The sequence below is a fragment of the Geotrypetes seraphini genome, chromosome 1 (genome assembly GCF_902459505.1).
Source record: "Geotrypetes seraphini chromosome 1, aGeoSer1.1, whole genome shotgun sequence".
Lineage (NCBI taxonomy): Eukaryota > Metazoa > Chordata > Amphibia > Gymnophiona > Dermophiidae > Geotrypetes > Geotrypetes seraphini.
Genome location: NC_047084.1, coordinates 463,549,243 through 463,574,859, shown reverse-complemented (window position 1 = coordinate 463,574,859; position 25,617 = coordinate 463,549,243). Strand labels below are relative to the sequence as shown.

The 25,617-nt window shown below is 43.4% G+C and overlaps 1 protein-coding gene across 3 annotated transcripts in view; it reads right to left on the bottom strand.

The window, feature by feature from the left end:
• Positions 1–14,769: 14,769 nt before the first annotated feature.
• The window catches only part of SLC38A5 (solute carrier family 38 member 5), a 196,580-nt gene continuing 185,732 nt past the window's right edge, over positions 14,770–25,617 (bottom strand). For all 3 annotated transcript variants that reach the window (XM_033923471.1, XM_033923489.1, XM_033923481.1), the window contains 5 exons: positions 23,664–23,764; positions 22,479–22,603; positions 21,108–21,252; positions 18,107–18,210; positions 14,770–16,018 (listed from right to left, as the gene is read on the bottom strand). In XM_033923471.1, the coding sequence (XP_033779362.1) occupies positions 15,914–16,018; positions 18,107–18,210; positions 21,108–21,252; positions 22,479–22,603; positions 23,664–23,764 (580 nt within the window). In that variant the 3' untranslated portion in view covers positions 14,770–15,913. The remainder of the gene's footprint in view (positions 16,019–18,106; positions 18,211–21,107; positions 21,253–22,478; positions 22,604–23,663; positions 23,765–25,617) is intronic.

Here is a 25,617-nt window from a genome sequence, read left to right as displayed (position 1 = left end):
AGAATTTGGAAAAATTTAAGAGCCAACTTAAGAGCTTTCTTTTTAAAGATGCGTTCAATACCTAATTGAAATGTTAATTGCTCTTTCATCATTTGCTCTGTTATGCATTTTTGATCTTCAATTATTTATTTGTCCTCCCATTCCTTTTGTGTTTTTCCTTAATTGTTGATTCTTTCCTATCGAACATTGTATTTCTTCCCCTGTTGTCCTATTGTTTGTTTGTTTTTGTATTATTTACCTTGTTTTAATTAGTTTGTTTTTGATGATTTTATCCCCTTGTTAACGTTACTCTCTATTTTATGTACATTTTAGAAATTTATTTTATTATGTGTACATCGCTTAGTAATTGTAATAGGCGATTAATCAAATAACAAATAAACTTGAAACTTGAAAACAATTGCTGAGACACTACAGATATCCAGGAAACATGGTTGTATAATCCATGAGCAGCTGGATATGCAGAAGCTTTCAGCCAAGTGGGTGCCCATGCTGATGAGACACAACATCGAGTGGACACTTCCGAGTTGATTTTGCAGCATTTTCAGCGAGCTGGTGCCAACTTTTTGGAACGACTTGTTACTGTTGATGAAACATGGTTACACCACTGTGATCCATTCCTGAGACAAAACAACGGTCCATGCAATGGCAGCACTCAGTTTCTCCAAGGCCAAGGAAATTCAAGTCCCAAAAGTTAGCAGGAAAGGTCAAGTTTAGGGATCAGGAAGGTAGTGTAATAACTGACTATCTTCCAAGGGGCCAAACAGTTAATGCAGAATACTACTGTAACTTGCTGTGCTGATTAAAGGAGGCATGGAGAGGGAAGCTGTGGAAAGGAGTTGTCTTTTTGCAAGACAAATGTATATGCTCACAAAGCTGGCAAAACAATGGATGTTTTAACGCGGTTGGGGTTTCAATGCATAGACCATCCGCCCCGATCTTGCTCCATCGGACTGTTTTCTGTTTCCAGACCTTAAAAAGAGTTTGAAAGGGTGACAATTTTTGAGTGATTCAGAGGTGATTGCAGCAGTGGAGCAGTAGTTCAGTGACCAGACATCAGAGTACTTTTTGGGAGGGTCACAGAAACTTCAGATACAATGTGCCAAGGGTATTGAACATAGGGGTGAATATGTGGAAGAGCTTGTAAGTTTCATGGCTCCATGTCATTTTCTTCTTGGTTGGGCTGAGAACTTTCAGCACCCCCTTGTATGTTTAATTCAAATTAGAGAATGACACAGGGGCAAAGTTTGTCCCTGCAGGCTCACAGGCTCCATCTCTGTCCCCGTCCCATTCCCACAAGCCCTGTCCCCATCCCTGCGGACTTTTGTCCTCATTTGCACAAGCCTCAAATATTTATGATATATTTAAATCTTTACATTAAAGTATAAAAAGGGCCAATATTCAGTACAACTGTTTTATAAATCGCAAATAGAGCCTTTCATTTCGATCTGGTTTTGGTACAACCTTCCCCAAGATTCACTCGTCTATGTTTTTACATCATCTGTGAAGGTAATTGGATTGTCTTTCAGACATGGATGTAGAAGAGAACCCAAACTATGTAGTGGACGAACAGAAAAATAAGTGTCCATTAAATATTAGAAATGTTCCTTGATGCCAGCAACGATGGATGTTTCTTTTGCAGTAACAGTAAGATGCTTAAGCAGCTGGACACATGATGGAAGGACATTGCAGGTGGTAGGAGTCTGATTAGCAGACAAGACTCTTGTTACCACATCAAAGGCAGACAAGACACAAATGATGTCATTTAACAGTAGTTCATTTTAAATCCAAAAGCAGCTTCTGTAGTTTGTTTGGTTTTTGTTTATAAAGTCTTTATTCATTTTTAAAACTTCCAATAAGTATAACATAAGATACAATCATTTTATACTTTAACATCACTTAATATGCCATCAAATTCTAACCCACATCAAATATCCCCCCTCCCTTATACCCAACAATTGTTCTTAAGCATAAGAATCATAAAATATTCCCATCCCTCTCCTCCCCACCCTGGACGTGTATGAACAAAAGGGAAAAATAATATTCATTCTGTACAGTATTTTGTTAATGGCTCCCAAACAAACCCTAAATTTCTAAAAATGCCCCTGCTGTATGGCTATTGCTCGCTCCATTTTAAAGATTTGGCACAACGAATTCCACCAAAAATTATAATTCAGCCAATCCCAATTTTTCATAATTTGCTGTATGGCAACCCCTGTCATGATGAGCCAAAGTTCATTTATGTTTCTACATGTTGATACTAGTCTCAGGTTTTTAGAGAATGATACAGAGACAAAGTTTGTCCTTGTTCCCATGGGCTCTGTCTCTGTCACCATCCCATCCCCAAGGGCTCTGACCCCATGTCATTCTCTAATTCAAACCTCCTTTTATGAAAAGGATTCACCCAGAGCAGTTTACAGCATATTCTGTATGTGTTTTATGACAGAATATTTAAAGTTTTAATTAGTAGGGATCTTCAATTTTGAATTATAACCAGTAAGTAATGAGAACGTGCATCGTTTTACGGGAAATCATTGCCACCTTTTTAAAATTTCAGTAGCTGAGAAGCAGATATACTCAGCAGTGCACCCCCTTCCGTTCCTCTAGAATTTCAGAGTTCTCTGTCCTAAACATTATGGTTAGTCTTTTTTGTAGTTGGTGATTGGTCTTTTCCTGAAATCACTAGTAATTCTGCTGTAAGCCAGTGATTCTGTTGGTGGATGGTAGCAAGGTAAATAGGGACATAATCAGAACCTTAAAATGTTCAAAAAAAACCCTGCCTAAGTTAGCCCTTGGACGTTTTGCTGTGCTGATTTTTTAAAAACAGACTTTTCTGGACATCTAATGAGATTTCTAAACTGCTGTGCATTTAGTATTTTAGTGGACATGTTGGGAGGTGTGCTAAGGGTGGATTTGGACGTGCCTAACTTGGACGTTTTGCATGCCATAATGGAACTCTTGCTATAACAGGTCTAGCCCAAAACATCTAAGTGCCAAAAATGTACCCAAACTGATTAGATGACCACTAGACCCCCCCTCTCCCAATAGTCACAGACCCTCTCCCACCCCCACAAATGTACGAATAAAAAGTACATACCTGTCTGTAGAACAGCAGCTTTTGCTATAGTAAAGCCTACTAGGGGCATCACACAGGTGTCATAAGTAGCCAAGTGGGTGGGCTAGTGAACCATAGAAAGGAGGACCAAGGTCCATAATTCACTCTAACCAGAACATTTAAGGTGGAAATTGTAAGCCCATCAAAACCCTACTCTACTGCCATATAGGTGCCATCAGACACCATAAGACAGGGGTTGTCAAAGTCCTCCTCGAGAGGCCGCAATCCAGTCGGGTTTCAGGATTTCCCCAATGAATACGCATGAGATCTATTAGCGTACCATGAAAGCAGTGCGTGCAAATAGATCTCATGTATATTCATTGGGGAAATCCATGAAAACCCGACATGGAATTGCAGCCCTCAAGGAGGGACTTTGAGACACCCCTAGCCATAAGGGCTCTTGGGGTGGTAGACAGGTGGGTACAGTGGGTTGGGGGGAGCTCACCATAATGTATAAGGGGGTTATAGTGAAGTGTACCTCTGGCACCCTTTATGTGAAGCTCACAGCAGTGCCCTTTAAGGTGCTCCACTGCTGCTGTCATGTCTAGGTGGCCACTCCCATGTCCAAATTTCAGTCATGGCTATCTCATTAGCCCACTTGAGATCAGCCTCCATTGAGGAGATGTGCAAGGCTGTGATGTTGTCTTCAGCCATCTTCACATCACACCGCTGCCTTGAGCAGGTTAGCTGGCATGACTGCCGGTTTGGTCAGGTGGTCCTGCAGAATTTTTTTAAGTGTGTAGAATCCAACTCCATCCTCCTAAGTCCAGTTCTGTTCTGCTCTAGGCTGTACCTTCATGGCCAGTTTGGGTAGACATTCAGGTTGACTTCAAGGGCTTGACATTTTGGATCCCTAAGATTGTTTTCAGTGTGCCTGGTAGCTAGGGATTCCCACATGTGAGAATATACTGGGTCTGCTTGTCCTTGGAGAAAGTAAAATTACTCACCTGTAGCAGATGCCCTCCGAGGACAGCAGGCCAAGTATTCTCACATACCCTCCCACCTCCCCTAGTTGTCTTTCAGCTGACTGATGGACCCATGTTCCCATGTCTGGTGGGAAGGCACCTACACATGCACAGAGCACTGCTAGAACTTTCTTTAGCTAATATACACTAGACTGTCCTCACCAGGCTCCATCAGATGACGTCACCCACATGTGAGAATACTTGACCTGCTACAGGTCACCAACTTTGCTTTTTTTGAGGCCAGGGTTAATAGCAGGTGCTCTTTTTTTCATAATATCCAGAAAACTTTTTCAGAATTTACAGAGAACTCGGGGGGGGGGGGGGGAGGGAGGGGAGCTTTGTTACAACTGTGTTCTAAGTGTGGGGTTGAACTATGAGCTAAGGACACTGGGTTGTCAACTCCACACAGTTCGACTGAATAAGCTGGCCCAGTCCTATTTTTGCCCCAAAGCATTCAGAGAGTCTTGGTTTTGATTGATCTGTTGTTTGCACTAGGAAAATCAAGCATACAAATCCTTACATCCCCTAGAGCAAAATCAGGCATGAATCAACTGGTTTAGTTGACCTAGGATGAGTTGGCAGTCCTAGCTAAGGACAGCCCTTAAGCTGAGGCCGAGAACCTCCAGGATGTGGAAAAGGAAAGTTGATACCCCAGGACCTGGCCTTATAGGAGACTTGCTTTACAGCCAAGGTCAAAGCACGAAGATTAAACTTCTTGAAAAGAAACCCAAGGAATGTTTTTATTGAACTCTTCATATTATTACCTCTTCCATCCCCCATATACATATATTTGAACATTCATTTAAACACAAGAATAAAAGGTATGAATTTTATTATTTTGAAAGCAACAAAAACTATACAGCAAATTCATATCTGTAACTCCCTTCCCCCTGAAAGACAGAACAGTATTTTTTAAAGGCATTGTTAGATTTTGTCTTTTTCGCCACCTTATTATAGCCGAGGCGCGGGGGTGGGGTTGGTGGGGGGAAGGCTAACTGTTAAGCACTGGGCATTAGGAGAGCGTTAGGGGTTGGAAAGAAAGACCTTGGAAATTCCTCTCAAGACAAGAAAAAGAGAACATGTATAACTGTCATCAACCCATCGTCTGATTAGTTTTGGCTGGTAATAAAATACTAAAACCAGGAGAAATGTTGTATCTGTAGGTTGCAGCGTTCTCCTGGCCCCGCCCCAGAGAAGATGTAGGGGTCAGCACAAGCAAATAACGTCTTACCACCTTCTATCACTTAGAGCTCCTTTTACTAAGCCGCGTTAGGGCTTTAACGCGCGAAATAGCGTGCACTACTTTGCCCCGCGCGCTAGACCTTAACGCCAGCATTGAGCTGACGTTAGTTCTAGAAGCATAGCGGGCGGTAATTTCCTACGTGCGCTAAAAACGCTAGCGCACCTTAGTAAAAGGAGCCCTAAATTCTCATGTGCTAAGGGCAGACAACACTTTCGGTGAGGAGGCGTTACTTTGTCACTGAACGTTGGGTGGCCTGAATTCTGCACAGCGTGACATGCCTAAGTCGAAATTCATATTCTAAAAATTTATTAAAATTTTTTTTCTATGAACATTTATTACTAATTCAGAAATTACGACATTTGGAAACCAGTGCTAAAATCATTTGAAATAGCTTTATATAAACTCGAGATGGAGCAATGATAGGCACATCGAAACACATTTAAAAAGGGTTTTTTTTGCCCTTATTGTGCTTTCCTTACCAACTGATGGTTCTGAGCTCCTCTTGTAATACGTATAAAGTATATTTATGATTACAAGTGCCCCTTATTTTTGTTGAATGGGTCATCATTTTGGGACACTATATTTTGAATTCAATATCACCCTGTAGTTTTACGTGGAGATGCCTAAGTGAGTGACAGAGGGATTAGAACTGAAGTACCAGGAGATATAAAGGGCCCTTTCACTAAAACTTAGTGCATGCTAGATGCCATGTGTCCTATTTTATTCCTATGGCTCGAGTGGCACTTAATGCACCTAATGTCTTTAGCGGGTGCTAAGCTTTAGTAAAAGGGCCCCCAAAGTGACTTCCCTGAGTTCGCAGACACGGAATCAGTGAAAGGGGGAACTGAGATTAGAACTGAGGCACAGGGAGATAAAAGGGTCCTAAGCTGAGGTATAAAATGGATTTAGCACGTTCCTATATGTTAAGCTCACTTTTACTGCAACTATAAAATAGGCCTGTTTCTTTTTTATTTGTCAGTCCTGTGTTAACTCTTCCATTGGTGTACAGGACCAGTAAAAATATAAATGTGAGAGCACTTACTGCCTCCTATTTAGCAGTTAGCGCTTCCATGCTTATTCCTTGCTCGTGTCATACCCCCTCCACAAAAATAATAATAAAAATAAATAACATAACTTCTAAGCTTCTCAATTGAGATGAATTTTTGGCTCAAATACTTAGGGGCTCATAATCGAAACAAAAATACGTCTAAAATACTGCCCAAAACAGCACTTGGACCTTAAAGACAGGTCGTCCAAGTGCCAATAATCAAAATGGGTTTTAGATGTATCTAAAAACAGCTTAGGTCTTTTCAGTGCCGCTATACGCCCAGAGCTGAAAGGGGCATTTTAGGAGGAGTGGTGAGGGCGGGACGTGGGCTGACCTAGACTTAGTCGTACTGTACATATAACCAAAAGTTTAACAAGACTGCCTAGATGGAACTTATATGTAGTGACTTAGGGGATCTAAAAACAGGTCTACGTGCCCAAAAAGTATTCAAAGTGCCTAGATAACCACTGTAGACAAAAAGTACAGACCCCCACACACTCCCCCAATGATCATTGACCCCTTCACACTGCCATAAAAATCGGACATACATACCTGCCTCCAGAACATCAGCACCTTGGTGTAGGAAAGCCTAGTAGAGCTGCACAGAGGTGGCTTAAGTAGTCTGGGGGGTCGGCTAGTGAATCATAGAGATGAGGACTCCCCAGGCCCGTAAGCCACTCTAACCACTGCATTCATGGTGAAACGTGCACCCACCAAAACCCTACTGTACTGCCATAAAGGTGGCATCTGCAGCCATAAGGGCTATTGGGATGGTAGACAGGTGGGTCTAGTAGGTTTTGGGGGTGTTTTGGGAGGCTCACCATGACTTATAAGGGAGTTGTGGTGAGATGTTTATGTGGCATTATTTTTGTGAAGTTCACAGCAGTGCCCTATAAGGTGCCCAACTACTCTGTTGCTGTAACTGGGTGTCCAGTCCATCACTTTGCTGACCCCTCCCACGTCCAAAAGGTCTTGTTCTAAGCGTTTTTGACTTGGATGAATTTTTGGACGAGAATTGGGTATAAAGATAGACAACTTAGCAGTCTGGACGATCAAACGGCTAGACGTCGAAGTGGTCGATTTTCGAAAAAAAATAAATAAATTTGGGACATATTTTTTGAGAATGGACTTTGGACATGTCCAACTCTGGGCGACTAACGACTTAGGCCCAAAATGGTCTTAGACTTATTTTTTGATTAAGCCCTTCCACGGCTCCTAACTTTGGCTGAAAATTGGGCATACGTTTTAGGGGTCAATATTTAAAGCTATTTAACCAGCCAAAAACTAGAAGCCGACTGAAACCAGTGGTTTTGATTCCAGCAAAAACTGAATCCCTGGCCGAAATACACCTTTTGGTTTCAGCCAGAACCAGAAATGAAACTAAGGCTCTACGCCCACAAGCCCTTCTCTTCCCCCTCCCCCCACCAGGCCAGCCTGCTCACCCCCACAGAAAGCCCATTGCTTTCCCAGGCCGCCCTTCAATTCCTCCCTCTCCAGGCCTACGTTTCTGAACGCTCTGGTGGTCTAATGGCCTCTTTGGGGCTGGAACAGCCTGAGTTGCTCCTGCAACTGGCTGCATCTTCCCACCAAGGTAACCACATAAATAGGACTGCAAAAAAGTCAGTCCTTTGTGCAGTAAATCTCACACTTATCTGGCTATGTTTTAGCCTGCTCCATATACCCAGAAATTCAATGCCAGAGCCCAAATGTGGCACAGCACTGAATTTCTGTGGATAACACTGGCGGCAGTCAGTAAAATGCCTGCTGAATATTGATCCCTTAGGAGCCCAACAAAGAAAAATGGGGAGACCCAATGATCCACAGTGAAAAAAATCCACCGATGAAAACAGAAACAAAAACTATGGATACAAATGTTCTGGAGATAATTTATTAAACACTGACATATAAAACCATGAAAATTCAATTAAAAAAGTACATTGATAAAAAAATACTGTGATAAAAATCCAACAGGACCCTACATGGTCCATGTTTCGGCGAACACGCCTTCCTCAGGGGTCCAATGGTTTGCAACCTCACATATAAAGAATTGGACTGAAAACAGTCTATTGTCTTTAAACATGTGAGCAAAGAACACCGCAGACAAGCTGAAGTAGCAAATACTTTATCACAGTATTTTTTATCATTGTACTTTTTTAACTGAATTTTCATGGTTTTATATGTCAGTGTTTAATAAATTATCTCCAGAACATCTGTATCCACAGTTTTTGTTTTCATCCCTTAGGAGCCCAGCATTTTTATAGATATAAGGTCCAATACTATTAAAAAAATAATCTGATCTTTTTTTTGAGAATTGTTTCTGGCTGAGACACCCTCAGTGTGGATAATCAGTGCCCAACTAACAGTTCCACCCATCCCCGCCCCATTATGCCCCAGTCCCGCCCTAGTTCCCCCCCCCACCCCTTTCCGGCTGCCTACCCTCCTGCCTGAAGCAATTTCGAGGAAGCTTTCCAAAACCTGGACAAAGTGCCGGGTTTTGAAAAGCGATCTGGTCCCTCGGACATGTCCTTGAAAAGGAGGACATGTCCGGGAAAATCCGGACGTCTAGTGACTGTTACCAGCAGCATTTTTTTTTTTAGAGCATTGCACTTAGCAAAATCCAAGTCAGTGCTTATCAATATTTTTGTAGCTGTGACCCCAAGATTGTGGCCAAATAAAATTGTGCAACCTCCCTCTGGAGGGACAGAATAATGATGCATCTATGGAGAGCCTACACAGGTCATGATCTCAAATGTGCTTTTTGTGATCACATTTGGAGCTCCTAACCCACAATTTGGAAAGCTCTGGCCTAAGCTATACTAATAACACTATCCTAATTGTTCTACAAAATGACAATTTTACCCCACTCTTACTAAGCCGCGGTAGAGGTTTCTACCGCGGCCCAGAGCGCTAAATGCTCTGAGGCTCATAGAGTGTTGGAGCAGTGACAGAGCAATTAGTGCTGCGGGCCACGGTAGAAATGTCTACCGTGGCTTAGTAAAAAAGAAGGGGTGTTGTAATATTTTTTAAAATATGGATATCCATCCAACAAAAAAATTCAAATATCGTAAACTAGAACTCTGAGTCACCTCCTACCACTTAGAAACAGTTTGTAACATCCTTTTGTTTTCTAAGCACAAACACACATCTGCAAAAGGAGATTTTGAGACTAGCCCTGGATTTCTGACAACCCCCATCCTGGTGCATTATGGGTTATGCAGCACTGATTTCAATGGGCAGAATCATGGATACAAATCCTTCACTACTCTGGGATGCGAGTTCAAAACCAGGACTAGCCAACTAGCATCCCCACCTTGAACTGAGTAACTTGGTTTAAATTCCACCTAAACTAATCTTCCAACAAGCTCCGAGGTCATCAAAGGATAGACTAGGCAAACCCTGGTGTTAACCCCGCCCTTGTTTTCCACCAATGCATATTGGGATCTGTAGTTTCTGCTTTTTTCAGGAAAAGTAGAACAAGTCCACAGATGCAACAGAGGCAAAACCAGGAGTGTCAAGCCGTCTCAGAGACTTTTCTATCTCTTAAATTTGTTTTATTTTATTTTTTATTTTTTATCTTCTTTCATTATTTCTATTTCTTTGATTTTTGATCTTGGAAATGTATTACATATGTTTATTTTAATCAGGTACTTTAGCTAGATTGTAAGCCTTCGGGACAGATAGGGTCGTTTTTCTCAAGTACCTAATTTCATTTTAGTTTGATACATTGCAAACAGTAAAATGCAGGAGCGGTATATCAAACCTTAAACAAACATAAACATTAACCCACAGCATGGGGATAATTCATTTGTAAGATCTGGGTTTGACGATTTCACAAGAGAACCATGCCAGTATGTATCTTTGTCCCTTTGTGGCTAGAACTACCATTTTACCCAGAGTCAACCAAACAGGCTGATCCACTGCAGGTACAAACGTGTAGGTATGACTGATTTGTCCCTTGGAAGATCACAACTACAGCTGTGAATGGCTGGGTGGCTGAGGGTAAGGTATGCTTTTATTGACTTCCTATACTTGTCTACAGCTTGACTCTCAGCCTTCATTCCCAGGTCAGAATTTCAGGATTAATTAATATGCACAAGAGAGACTGACATGTTTACTACATCCATTGTATGAACATCTCTCTTATTTAAACATATGTATATGTTTAAATCTTTTAAATAAATTTTTAAAAGAACAAATCAAATTAACAGCAACACAATTAGAGGTATCCTGAAAAGCTGACCTTTGGCGGCCCTCAAGGAGCTAGAGACTCCTATCCTTTGCTATAAAGCAGTGATTCTCAAACCTGTCCTGGGAGACCACAGCCAGTCGGGTTTTGAGGATATCCCTAGTGAATATGCATGAAAGAGATTTGCATAGAATGGAAGTGACAGGTATGCAAATCTGTCTCATGCATATTCACTAGGGATATCCTCAAAACCCAACTGGCTGGGGGTACCCCAGCATAGGTTTGAGAACCACTGCTATAAATCACCACATTTTAGAGCAGCGGTGTCCAACCTTGGCCCTCGCCAGGTCAGGTTTTCCCAAATAAATATGCCTGAGTTTTATTTGCATATAACGGAAGCAGTGCATGCAAATAGATCTCATGCAAATCCGTTGGGGAAATCATGAAAGCCCAACTGGATTGTGGCCCTCGAGGACTGACGTTGGACAACCCTGCTCTAGAGCGGCATGAAGAAAGGCACTAGTAATAATAATGAGACTTTTGTCTGCTTTGTGACACCCCATTCGAGTTCAAGCAGGGTTACCAGATTTTCCAAATGGAATATCCAGACCCATGGCCCCGCCCCCATGCCCTCCCCCACCCCCTCGACCTGCACGAGCAATGAGCGACGTCAGATGGCATTCACGCATGTGCTGGTGTGACGCGATGACATCACGCGCATGCACGAATGCCGCCCCGACATTGCTCGTTGCCAGAAGCTTTTCAAAACCCATCCGGATCCCCGAACATGTCCTCAAAGGAGGATATATCTGGGGAAATCCGGACTGTCTGGTAACCCTAAGTTCAAGTGAAATTTATTTTCCATGATTTCTAAATTCTGGGGGAATTGCATAGGCCCTTGGTCTTCACTCTCAGTCCTTGAGAGCTACCAACATGTTTTGCTTTCAGGATATTTCAAATAAATATGCATATGAGAGATCTGCATACCAACTTCCTCTGCTGCATGCAAATCTGTCTCACACGTATTCATTAGCAGCGGCAAACCTGACCTGCCGACGGCTCTGAGGACTTGAAGTAAATACCAAAGGCATAGGCCTTCCTCTTCAAGCAGCTGCCAATTGGCTGAGGTAGTGTATCACCCAAGGTCACCTGCTGAGAGCTCCTAGCTGTATGGAAAGCAAACCACGTACAAGTCTATGGAGGGGGGATGAGCAGGGAAAGAAGGCGCAACTGAGCAATGAAGGGCACTCTTAACAGAGGATGAGGCAAGCGGCAGACGGTGCTAGCCAAACAGCAGCCTTCTGTGCTTGCACTTTTGACAGTAACAGCGCTAAATCCAAAATATGTGTGTGGGGGAGCTTAAAAGGAGTCAAATTTGGCCCTGACATGAAGATGTTTTTGGGTTTCTTTTAATGTGAATCAGTGGTATAGTAAGGTGGGGGGGGGGGTTTGGCAGACCATCCCGGGCGCCGGTGCCTCTCCTCCTCTCCCGCACACCTCTTGAAATGTTTGCTGACATGAGCAGCATCTTCCACCTGCTGCTTGTGCCAACCTCGGCTCCCTTCTGACGATCACGGGACCAGGACATGACGTCAGAAGGGAGCTGAGGCCAGCACGGTGAACATTTAAAGAGGTACGCGTGGGGGGGGGGGGTGCACAGCACGGCGGGAAAGAGCAGGGTGGCGGATGGCATGCCAAAATGCCAGGTGTCACTGCCCGGGGTGCCAACTGCCCCTCCCCCCCTTACGCCACTGATGTGAATTTTCAGTGGAGATGATCCTCCATATAGAAGCATTAAGCATAACTGATTCCCCAGATTGGAAAATCGACGCCCCCCCCATGGGGAATGAATTTGGCAGCAATCTATGTTCTAAATTTTTCTGGAAACCATAGAAACATAGAAGATGACGGCAGAAAAGGGCTATAGCCCATCAAGTCTGCCCACCCTACTGACCCATCCTCTTAAGTCTATACCTAGCGACCGATATTCCAGTTCGACCCTCGTAGGGATCCCACATAGGTATCCCATTTATTCTTAAAGTCCAGCACGCTGCTGGCCTCGATCACCTGCGCTGGAAGCTCATTCCAACGGTCAACCACTCTTTCTGTGAAGAAATACTTCCTGTAAGAAGTCATTTGTCCCTCCCACTGAGACAATCCTATGTCATATGGAGGGGGAGGGCATGTATCTGAGGGCACCCTGAGAGCAAAAATCAGACTCTGGGCATGGAATTGTGCCGCGATACCTGAGCAGCTGTTGCACAGAATAGTCTTCACAGTAATGGCTAAGGTAGTTTTTAAATAGAAACGCTCAGAACTCGGCTGAACGTGCTTTGGTTCATGTAAAGCTTTTGTTGTAACCCTATCTAGGTGATACCAGAAGGTTATAGAGAAGGGGGGCAAGAAAGTGGCAATTGAGGTCATTATCTACCACACCAGTCGGCGCTGTAGGGCATGCTGGGAGTCTATGGCCTGGGACGGTGTGCCATGACGTGAGAAGAAAGGGTTGGGTTTTAATTTAAAGAATTGATCTATTTTCCTGCCAAAGCCGAATCGTGTTCTAGGGTAAGAAGTCATAACATGGCCCCTCTCCACCTATCCTACAACTGCCAGCTTCCTATCTCAGCAAACTCCACACATCTGTACACAGTGCCCCTCTAATACAAGGCTCTCTTTTCTCCTGTAGCAGAATTCTCCTCACTATTGTCTAATTTCACCTTTTCTTTGGTTTCCCCAAAATAATAAAAACAATGGAAAGGGATGAAGCAAACTTTAGGATCACTAAGAGGTTGCAGTCATCTTCCATCAGGCAGCAGATAAATTATCCTGTGTGGCAGAGAAGGGAACATCAGAGCCCCTCCTGGAGGTACTGCTCCTGCACGGAGGATGGCCCCCACCCAGAAAACAATACTATCTTGTTGTTTATTTTTCAGCTCTCATCCCACAGCAACTCTGGTCTTTTTTGGTTTCAGTTGTCTCATTAAGAACTCACAGTTCTCCCAGGAAGACAGGGAGGGGGGGGGGAAACCCCAACCCATGAAATAGGGTGGACTAGAACTATCCCAGCCACCACTGAGATGCCCTTCCTGAACTCTTAACCTGGCATTTGCTAGGGTCCCCTGAGATTCTGTCAATTTTCTTAGCACAGGGCTGCCTGATTTAAGGACCTGTCTTGGTTTCACCCTCCATTGAATGTATGAAGATGTAGTGTCTGCATTTTTAAGGAAGAGAAACCTAAGGCCTCGATTCTACAAAATCTGCCTAAAGTTAGATGCCGATATTGGCGCCTAACTTAATTGACCAATAGGCTTAATCGGTGCAGATATTGGCACTCAGCACCTCACAATTGGACTTAATTGAAAGTTAGGCACCTAACTTGAAATAATCTATTCTTTAAAAAGTAGGCGCCCAGCCCAAAGCGCCTACACTACAAGTGGGTGTGGTTAAGGCCGGGTCATGGGCATGATGTTAAGTTAGGCTTCGGCATTGGTGCCTAACTTTAGGCAAAGAAAACCCTGGCATAAATTGGGAACACCTAAATATTAGGACACCGAGCGCCACCCATGCTTGGGCGCCTAAAGTTTTATACAAATGGTGCTGCCGTCGGCATCCAAATTTAGGCGGACTTTACAGAATCAGAGACTAAGTTTCCATGCACACAAAGGGGGGGGGGAAGGCAACAAAAATGAAGACTGGCTGAGTCTATCATAGGTGACCTTAGTGACCTTAGTTTTGATTTCCATACAGCTCACTTCTGCCACTGGCCTTCGAGAGACATCAGGGGAAAGCTGGCAGTGGGAAGGTGGCTCCCTGTAGCTCATTTGTGCAAATAATGAGGCTCATTAAATGACATAATATACTATCGTTAGGAAAATAGGAAAAATCTTCAACATATATACATGCAATTCTTTTGTTTGTACAGCCCTGCCTGGTCTCTGAAAATAGGGTTGGGAGGATGATCAGTGAGTCGCGTGAGGTTGTTTTTAACCCTTTCAGGACCATAAGGATCGTAGGCCAATTTTTGTGGTTTTGACGACATTTTTATGGTAAAAAGGGCTTGCAGATGCCAAAAAATTGATTTTTTTTGTGAAATATCATTATTTTTTTTAAAAAAAAATCACACTTCTGGCTTATGGACAGTGTGGCAAGTGAATCTTCTCGTCAATCTGGCAACGACGCTAATGAATGAATGTCGGAACCAGTTTGTTTACATAAAGGCAGTATCATATGGAATCCGTACATATCAAATTTAGAACTGTAGACTATCCCAATCAACATTTATAGGATTTTAAAGTTATGGGACAAATATGTCCCTTGGTCCTGAAAGGGTTAAACCAATGTTACAGGCCTGGCTCAGTCATATGATCCGGTGTCAGTTTGGTGACTGACCTGAGCTGGAGTCATGTGATTTGGAGGCCATTCAGGAGAGAGCGGGACCTCACAGATCTGAAGGCACGATGGTCATTTTGGCATTCACAAATACTTAGTACAGACCATTTGCAAATGGTCTGCTCTGCAGCCACTTAATGAGGGCTTAAAAAAAATGCTTTTATAAGGCAAAAATGTAGTTTCTTTCATTTGAAGACCTTTTCGGTTGCTTTTGTTTTACCAAGCAAGGGCATTCCTCTCTGCCTTCTCCTTCTTCCACACAGGCCGTAGAAGAAAGGGAGGCCCTTAGTGCGCTTCTTTCACACTTTACCACTCCAAATTAAATAAATTTACATCCACTTTCCGTGGAAAGCTGCCAGTTCTCTCCACTCCAGATCCAAGTCAAAGCTGACACTGCTGTGTGACAAGCAGTTGGTTTGGGGGATTTCAAGTCAAGAGATGTATGCAAATGTATGTGAGCCGTAGAGGTTCAGAAAGGTAAACTTCTGCTTTTATGGCTAATGGCGAGGTTGACTGCAGCCAAAGCACGAAAACCTATAGGTTTCCATGATTCCAAGGTGGCAGGAAATGGTGCAGTCCTGAATCTGTTTCCTCGGCTTCAAAGATGGTGGGAGGTACTGAGGCGAGGTCCACACCCTGGTTCCATGACACCAAGGAGAATGGAAGAAAGGAGGAAAGGCTGGAGAGACCCATTTCCACTATTATGAGTAGATAACAGGAACTGGAGGAGCTTGGGTGTCATTCTCATGCCTAGAGAACAGGCAGTGAATTGGAGCTATTTCCGTGATGATGGCAGAGAGAGAGAGTGTGGATGGACGGATGGATGAATGCTTTGTCTTCGTGGTTGCCTTCGTTCTCCAATGACTGCATGGAGTCAACACATGAGACAAAAAACGCCAAGTTTGTTTGCACCATTCTTTCTCTGCTGGAACGGGATGGGATAAAGGGATGGCCTAGGGCAAGCCCTAGGTTAATGACCCCCGCTTCGACTTTTACCTGTTAGCACCCAGTCCGTGATGATGAAACACAAGCTCATAACCATGAAGATGAAACCCAGGACCATAAAGCAGGCTGCCTGTAAGAGTAACAGAAAGAGATAGGGTATTATTACTAAGAAATTAAAAAATCATCTGCTCAATTTTTGCAGTTGAAATCTGCATGATGCTTTTGCTTGCACCGTACTCCAAACCAAAAATGGACAATGCTGAGGATGTAGTGAGACGCGTGAAAATACCAAACTAGGGAGACTTTTGCTCATCACCAAATTTGGAGCCAGGAAAGGGTTGTTTTGAGTTGTTGTATTTTTGCTTTTGGTATCACTGTGCCACACTAGCTCTGGATTTTTTTGTTTGTTTGGTGTTTTAGCCTGAATCACCAGGTAGAGAGAGTTGTAAAGCAATCAAAGGGCCACTTTCAACCTATCCACCTATATAACTGTGCAGGGATCATCTCCAGGGGTAAGTCACTTAACACATCATTGCCCCAGGTACAAAATAAGTACCTGTCTAAAATATTTACATTGCGTTGATTGTGTAGACCTCACAAAAAAGTGGTATACAAGTCCCATTATCCATTACATGCACAAATTAGCCCAGAGGCCTTACACTTAGGTGACTTAGGAGGAAAGAGCCCAGGTCCTTTCTGCTGCAAATCTAATAAAATGATTTCCTGGACCTGCTTCTTAGAGCCCCCTGATAATAGAAAACAACTGATAAAAGATCACCAGAAGCAATAGGGGAGAACGTCCTGGAAAAGATTCCCCTCGTACGACAGGAAAGAGTTTGGGACTCAAAGAATCATAAACACAAATACACCAAAATCAAAAACAAATAATTCAGTTTCTGCCATTCTAGTTTCAATAGAATAAACTTTATATACTGTATTCCTCTGTTACAGAAACACCTCTGATTTAGGCAATATTTTTTCAACTTTGCTGGGTAAATCCTTCTTTGTGGCCTGCAGCTCCTTGGAAAAGCTTTTCAATTCTTGATCCAACTTTAAACAGTGACCACTCTGGCTCTGATCTCTGTTTAATCAGTTTTGATTTTTCTTGCCACCTCTTTTATTTTTTCCTTCAGTACAGCAGTCTCCATGTTCAGTTTGGAAATCAGGTCCTTCACCCTAATTATTCAGAAGCTGGCCATCTTGGGCTCTTACTGCTGCTCCTCATCAGACTCCATCTTGGATATTTCTGCCAGTGCTCTGTAGGCCACAAAATGTGGGTCCCTGGGTGTGCTCAATTGCTGGCTTTGCTGTCCATTTTTCTTGCAGCTTTCTCACCTATTAATAATTACATTCTGTTTGGATTAAGTGTCCTTTACTGGAGCATCCTTTTCAGGAGTTTGTGTTAAATGGGAATGTTGCTTTCCTGATCCTAATTACCTCACGCCACTGAAACGCCTCTGTATCTGTCCAAGGCTTTACTCTTCTCCCCCAGTACTGAGGATCCTTTATGTCTGCCCCATGACTTCACCCTCATTCTTCCACCACTAAGAATCCTCTGTATCTGTCCCAGAATTTACTCCTCACACTTTCAGCGCTGAGGCTCTGCTGTATCTCTTCCAGGCTTCATCCTTCAATCTTCTACTACCGAGGCTCCTCTGTACCTGTCCCAGGCTTTACCATTCACTCCCCCACCACTCAGAGTGCTCTGTATCTGTCCCCAGGTCCTCTTGAATCTTGATACTTCTCGGAGGATGTCCCACGAATCCACTACCCTTATTGTGATGAAATATTTCCTACCATCTACCACTTTACCTTAGAGAAGAAATCTACCTTAGAGAAATTCAAGGGCTCTCTCAAATGCTATCTTTACACAGACGCTTTCGCAAGATAGCCACCCTTTTTTAATCATAGTTCAGGCATACTTAAACTGCAATTACTTCTAGGTAATTCCTGATCCCCTCCTATTGTTCTTTCCTATCTAAATTGTAGTTCTCCCTTTTATCCTCCCCCAAAGTATGTCATGAGAAATGTCTTGTTTATACGTCTCAAAGAATATTATATTCCCATTGGAAATCGCTTTGAAATTTTTTTATAAGCGTTTGGTTTTTTTAAAATCAAATTTTAATAAAACCTGAAACCTTTAATGAGTCCCATTCCCATCCTCTTATAATGAGAATCACAGGCAGCATGGCAGAAAAATCTGACGGCGCCAACTTACCTGGATTTTAGAGCGTGACCTCAGTGGCTCCTTTTCATTGGGGACGATGCGGATATAGAATATACCAGGCAAAATGAAAATCAGGCTGGGGGCTGTTGTGGCTCCTGTGTACAATGAGGAAAAGAAAGAGGAAACACCTTGAATAGCTGAAAAATAAGCAGCGCCACTCTTAAGAATCTCTGCATTTGTATGGAATCATGACTGTCTTTTTAGGTGGGAAATTAATTGACTTTGGTTGAAGGTTGCATGTAGTACGTAGAAGGAGCAGGACTTGAACTCAGCCCTCCTAGTTCTTCTTCAGCCTATTCCTCTAATTAGTTGGTCACTACCTCCTTTACGTGCCCCGGTGCGTAAGAGCTTGTACAAGTGAGAACAGCCACGCTCTCAACCAAATAAGAGGTGCTGTCGCTGATATGTCTAGAATTCTACAGAGTCAATATCCAAAGTGAGTTAACTGGTTAAAAGAGGCTCTTAGGTAGGGGCACCCCTAGTATTGGGGGGTGGGGGAAGCGTGGTTTTGGAGGTTTTTTTTAGGGAGGGAGGGAAGCGTCATTGGAGGGGGGGTAGGGAGGTGGAAGGGAAGTCTTAAAGGGAATATTGTTGCAGAGGTGGGCGGGAGGGAGGAAGAGGTAAGACTATGCAAGGAGTTGAAACGTGGCAGTATGCAGTTCTGCTGCTGTGTTCTGACATTATGACTGTTTTGGAGGGGGAGTTTGGGGGGGGGAGAGGCATGTACTGTATTTTTTATGAATCCAAGGTTGTAGCAGGGTGATTGTAGTTTCTTTCCCTTTATATGGGTTTACATGATTATGTTGACTTTACAACCTGTCGTTAGGGCAGGGGTCCTGGGAAGGGGGTGGGAGATTACAGATGGTAATTCTGCAAATATTTGATTAATTGGAATTTATTGTATTTCAGCAACACTGCTCTCTGCCCGGTTGCCAGTACTTTATGTTTTTATTGTCAACAAAAAACTGTTTCAACTTAAAAAGAGGCTCTTATCTGGTTAACTCAATCTGACCAGGAACAGTGGCAATGACCCCCCTTTAACCGCTAAAGCCGAAATGGCTTCTATGTCTGGAGGTGGAGCTGGCACTTAACTGGATAGGTGCCAATATTTAGCCCTTAACTGGTTAACATAGGATCACAAAAATAGAAGTTCTAGCCAATACCCGGACGTGACCTGACATTGAATATCCAAGTATAATCTTGGCCATGGCAGTCAGCATTTAAGAAGCCATTGTTGCTGCAAACTGACCCATGTATGAGGAATGGATTCTGTAGATGTAGGGGTTAATAATCAGCTGCGAACGGGGCTATTTTGAACACTGGCTATATCATGTAAGAAAATACAAATATTCATCAGAACACGCTAAGCAGCAGCACCGGAATTATGTCTGATGTGATCACTGCTAGGTAGTGTAGAAGAGGGTCAAAGCACATCAATCAAAACGGAGAAGAAAAAAAAAGCACCATGGGCCGTCCAGATTTGGGAAAAATCAAAAGATGTTTTATTAATGAAGGACCCGACATGGGGGCTGTGTTTCATTGTAAATCACCTGCCTTGGGGGTCCATTTCAGTGAATTGAAGAGCATGAAGCTAATGAAGAAACTGAAGGCTTAGTTGCAATTTAAAGGGTAAACCACAGGACAGCCTCTTATTGTTACCCAAACGCCATCAGGAAAAAAGCGTAAAACATTAAAAAAAAAAAAAATGTGGTCACTGTGGTCAGCTATATGTGTATAGAGACAATAGTCAGAATTCATCACCGTTCCCGTCCCCGTGGATAACCGTAGGAAACAATCCCGTGTCATTCTCAACCTCAGTCCTTCTACACCAGCATTCTTCAGTGCAAGGCTTGAGGGTCAGTGGCTGTGCCCATTCATACTCTGATTCTTATGTGAGCCAAGTATGAACCCATTGTGACATCACTGATGAGGTTGGCTCTTAGGCATTAGTGGAATGAGCATTATGACATCACAATATCTGCTCTGGATACCAGAGACTGTCTTATTCTTCAGTGTCTATCTCAACCTCAGTCTTTGTAAACCAGCATTCTTCAATGCAAGGCTCTAGGGTCAGTGGCTGTGCCCATTCATACTCTGATTCTTCCCTCTCTCCTTAAAAAATGACACAGGGATTTGCGGGGATGGGAACGGTGATGAATTCTGTCACCACGCCAATCTCTGCTGCTGTACACATATGGGGACATGCTAGAAGTGGGCACCTCCTTTTAGGCACCCAGTTTACATTATAGAACACTGGCATAACCCAGCACTGGTGCACCCGACATTAATGTACCCAGAGCTAAGCCAGCCAGAGAGCTGGTGTTATTGTGGTTGTGCAGACACAGCAGGAAGGCGCATAACCGACAGTGATCTCTAAGTTAAGTGTGTAAATGGCAGCCCCACTTGTGCTCCTCCTATGCTCCACCCATGTGAACGCCACCCTTGTACTTTGCCGCTTGGGCGTGCCCTTATAGAATGGTGCTTCGTCACTTTTCCTTCCCTTATGTGTGTTAAGTGTACATTTACCCATGAAAAGTATTGCTATTCTTACATTTACATACATTATGCAGGCACCCAGTTATAGAATTGCCCTTACAATAGCTTCATATTGCCATTATGTGTTAAGTTGTCATTCTATCTCGCTCTTAAGGGATTTTCATTGCCTCTATCTGGCTAGTACCACTGAAAAGCTATAGATAGTAGGCTTATACTGTCAGGAGCAGGCGCTGAATGTTTATCAGCTTGGACATCGGCCCGATGGTTTATCAACTTTACAAAGAGATATTTTTGCCATTGTGTCCAGTGCCCATTCTGCTCTCCATATGTTCTTACACCAAGTCCTATGACTAGCAGCCAAAACAAGATGAATGGAACTCAGTGGCAGCCCACTCTTGGAGCCTTAGCCCTTCATTCCTTAATAACTAAACTCTTACCCACCTACCCAATCTTGGGCAGTGCTGGCACTAGCTAGTAGAGATGTGGCATGACTCACCCATGGCTCCGAAGATGTCACGAATGTTGGGTACGGAGATGACCAGCAAGTTGACAATAAAAAGGAGACAGATGGCGATGGCAATGTGCCGGAGCCAGTGAAAATCCCTGCCTGGAAAGAGCATCTGCTGGATGGCTCGACGGATCTATCATGCAGGGTTGAAGGAGAGGAGAGAGTGAGTTACACAACTGGCAGAGAACCCCAATTGTAAACTCAAAGGGATTTTATTATAGCCTTCCTTCACAAGGTCATCTACTGGACTTATTTTGTATACGGTTTAAGACAATTAAATTAAATGCAGTTGAGCTTGGATCTTTCGTGAAAAAGAAATTAAATTCCTGGATTTGTATTCTGCTTTCTAAGGATGTGATCTCTGTCCAGTGTGGATTCTATTAAAACTTATACAATAAAACGGCTACACAGGCACACCCTATCCCAAAAGCAATTTGAAAATACTACCATGTAATAAAATAGCCCCTGTGTTAAGGCAATCAGAGATGTCTCCAGCTCACTGACATCTGTGGAAAAGGAAATATTGTGCTCCGAACCAGATGCGGTTTTCCCTACTGCTTGTCCATTGTCTCTTATCCTCCGTGCAAGAGGTGTTATAACCACAGGAAAAAACTAAGAAGACAATGGACACCCCTCATATATACCTCACCTTGCTTCATAGGCTTTCAAATATCCCCCAACAAACCAGGTTTTAAAAAAACAACAAAAACCTATCCAGACCTAGTTCACAAATCTGGGTCCCAACCTTGCTTTCTCTAGGGTCCTAATCATAAAAGACCAATAGACCCTGTTAAAGGCCTTTGCCATATCTACAGATAATAACATTAAGGGTTGTGATGGTGGTGGTGGTGGTGGTGAAGGTTCCTGCCTGTTGAGCCCTCTAGATCAGAGATCTCAAAGTTCTTCCTTGAGGGCTGCAATCCAGTCGGGTTTTCAGGATTTCCCCAATGAATATGCATTGAAAGCAGTGCATGCACATAGATCTCATGCATATTCATTGGGGAAATCCTGAAAACCCGACTGGATTGTGGCCCTCAAGGATGGACTTTGAGACCCCTGTTCTAGATGGTATTTAATACACACTTTATATTACCATAAAACTTAGTTCCCTTGCTATTTAGTCCCTGTGTGAGAGAGCATTACAGGCACCCACAAGAACAAAACCTTCAACTACTGAGATGCAAAGCCTGACACCCCTTCTCAACACAAGCATGCTTAACTTCAACCCCCTTCCCCCATGTAAAACATACCTACTCCGATACCCTCCTCAATACAAACACACAAATCACTACTTCCTTTTTGTACAGCACTACAAAACCTCCATCTTACATTACTTTTCTTTCTTTCTGGGGCACATACCGGGAAGAGGACCACAGGCACAGTGAGAGTGACAGCGACCAGGACAGCTACTCGTACACAGAGGATGAGCTTGTCCAGGGGATCCACCTTGCTGTACGTGTGCAGCATCTCTGCCTCCACATTACCTGAGAAGGCATATTAAAAAAAAACTAGAATCACTTCAGCGCCAGTGACAACACTGTTTAAAACAAAATCTTGGAACAGAGTCAATACGCCTACCTGGCTGATGAAAATGTCTAAAGACGCAAGCTTTCCTGATGAATAAGGTCCCTTCCTTAAGAGAAACTGAAATTCTTTTAACAAATTCTTTTTTTTTTTTTTGGCACAGATGGGCGGGACATTACAGAGCAAAGACATACTCCCAAGAGTTGTCTAAAGGAATTATTACACGGGGACTTTCAGAATATGTTTCTCAGCTCTGCCTCTCTCCAGTAACAGAGTGACAAAATGACTCGTGTTCAGGGAGTTACTGAAAACCAGCAATCTTCATATAATGAGTAGAAGTGAGGCACTAGGTTTTTCTACAAATTGCCCCCTCCTCCCAGGGTGTCCGGAACAGAATCCCCGGGTTAGAACAAAGAGCAGAGTATATGGAGCAAAAAGAAATTAAAGGCTCCTTTTATTAAGGTGTGCTAGCGTTTTTAGCACACGCAGCAAATTAGCGCGTGCTAACCCCATGCTACGCGGCTAGAACTAACGCCAGCCCAATGCTGGTGTTAGCATCTAGCACGCGCGCGCTATTCCGCACGTTAAAGCCCTAACGCAGCTTAGTAAAAGGAGCCCTTAATGTAACATGTGCCTGACATCGCTACGTTTCGCTCGAGGGCGGCGTCAGAGGCAAAAGTAGAGGGGAAAAACAGACAGCAGGCGTCTGTCCAGCGTAACCGCTTACCAAACAATGCAGAGTATTTAAACACAAAGAATACACTTCTCACTGGTGCAAAAATTCAGCAGTAGTAGTCCTTCTGCAATACTCCTTCAACCACTTCCTGTTTTTCCTCTCTAGTTTTGCCTCTGACGCAGCCCTCGGGCGAAACGTGGCCGCGTCAGGCATACATTACATTAAATTTCTTTTTGCTCCATATACTCGGTTGGTCTGCTCTTTGTTCTACCCCTGAATCATCGCAGATCATTTGCCTCTCTTACGTCCCTCTAGAACAGAATCCCCTCCATCATGGTGCTTACCATAAAAGGTGAGATATCCGAAGATGGCAGTCAGCAGATACATGATAAACATGGCCAGGATAGAGATATTGCCAACATTCTGCATCCGCTTTTTGGTGGCACTGCCGAGGAAAAAAAAAAAACGAGAGGCAGATTTATAGAGGGGAAGGACCTGAGGCTCAGCTGCATCCTGCCAACCTGGCAAAGTGCAGTACCAGTTGAGTTTCAAAAGGCAAGATGGATGAGTGCACATTCGTAAGCTGAGTACGCTGGAACGTACACACACCCAACAGGCACAGTGCCTAGGCTCAAGGGGAAAGATCCAGAAACCTTAAATCTGAGAATCCAGAAGCCATGAACAAAAGCTTCCAGAGGTGAACTTAACGAGCACCGTAAGTATTTATTTATTTAAAAAATTTCTTACCCACCTATTCCTAGGCAACTTACAAAATACAATCATAAAATGGATACAGACAAACAGGTGTATACAATAGTTTCATACAAACAAGCAACACATGCACTAGTCTCTTCAAAGAGACAAAACACCCGACATTGCCATCTATATATATCAGTGGCAATATCTTCATGAATCTTGAACAATCTTTTAAATGCTTCCACAAATAGAGTAGTTTTTTAATACTTTCTTAAATTTTTGAAAATCTTAAAGGGCTTAGAGATGTAAATGGATGAAATTAAGCTTGAAGGGTAGAATGTCGATTATGCACGCTAGGATTGGAGCATCAATGATATCTGTGGCTGGCGTAGAATTATGGAATGCCTTGCCTGGTATCTTGCGGTTCTGTATGGGGAGGATGAATTTTAAGCAAATGCTGAAAACTCAATTATTTGCCAATGCCTTCCTATGCTAAAGCTTATTCCAGCTGATAATCTCCTTTTTAGATTTTTTTTTTTATAGCAATGTATGATTTAAAGCCTGCTTGTATTTCTGAATTGATTGAATTTGTGTTTTATCCCTGTTCATAACAGGGACAATTATGATGTTGTTTAGACGTCTATTTTATATGTGGTAATCGAAGGAAAAAATATTTTATGTATGTGATATGGAAACTGTATGCAGTGCTCCCCCGCGAATTTGCGGTCGGTGGTTTGCGGTCCCAGTCATTCGCGGTATTTTCTGAACCGCCGACCAGGAAAGGACAGCTGGAGAGGCAGGAGAGGACAGTGAAGGAAATCACTCGCTGTATGCTCTGACCGCCTCTTCCTGTACTAAAGTCAGGCCTCACCAATCAGGAGCTGTGTGTCAAAGCAGCTCCTGATTGGTGAGGCCCGACTTTAGTACAGAAAGAGGCGGTCGGAGCATACAGTGAGTGATTTCCTTCACTCGCCGGCGCTCCGGTTGCTTTTTCCTGCGTCTCCTGCTGCCTTCTCGTCTCCCCCACGAAAAACCATATTTGTGGTTTTTCATGATTCACGGGGGTTCCTGGAACGGAACCCCTGCGAATATCGGGGGAGTACTTTAGTTATATGTGGTATATAAATTTTTAAAATAAATAAATAAATAAATAAAGTAAACCTTGGCGTGGGTGAGGGCAGGGCTGAACCTAAACTTGCCATGGGTTAAGAGCAGTATTTTGCAACGAACAGGCCATGGCACACTGGTGTGCTTTCAGACCCAGTCAGGTGTGCCACAGAAGAGATGTCACGCCACCTGACCCTCAGGTCCAGACCAGCATAAGGACTTGGCTATCAGCACCTCACAATAGTGCGAGACACCAGCGATGCCTCTCAAACGTCGTGCAGCAACATTCAGAGCACAGTTCTAGCCACTCATTCCCCTCTCCTACCTACATACCCTCTGAGCCTTGGAGTGTGGGAATTAACAAGTAGCATACAGCAGTGGCCCCAACCCTGTCCTGGAGGACCACTAGCCAGTTGGGTTTTTGGGATAGCCCTAATGAATATGCATGGGGCAGATCTGCACCCCCTATCATCTTCAATACATGCAAATATCTTT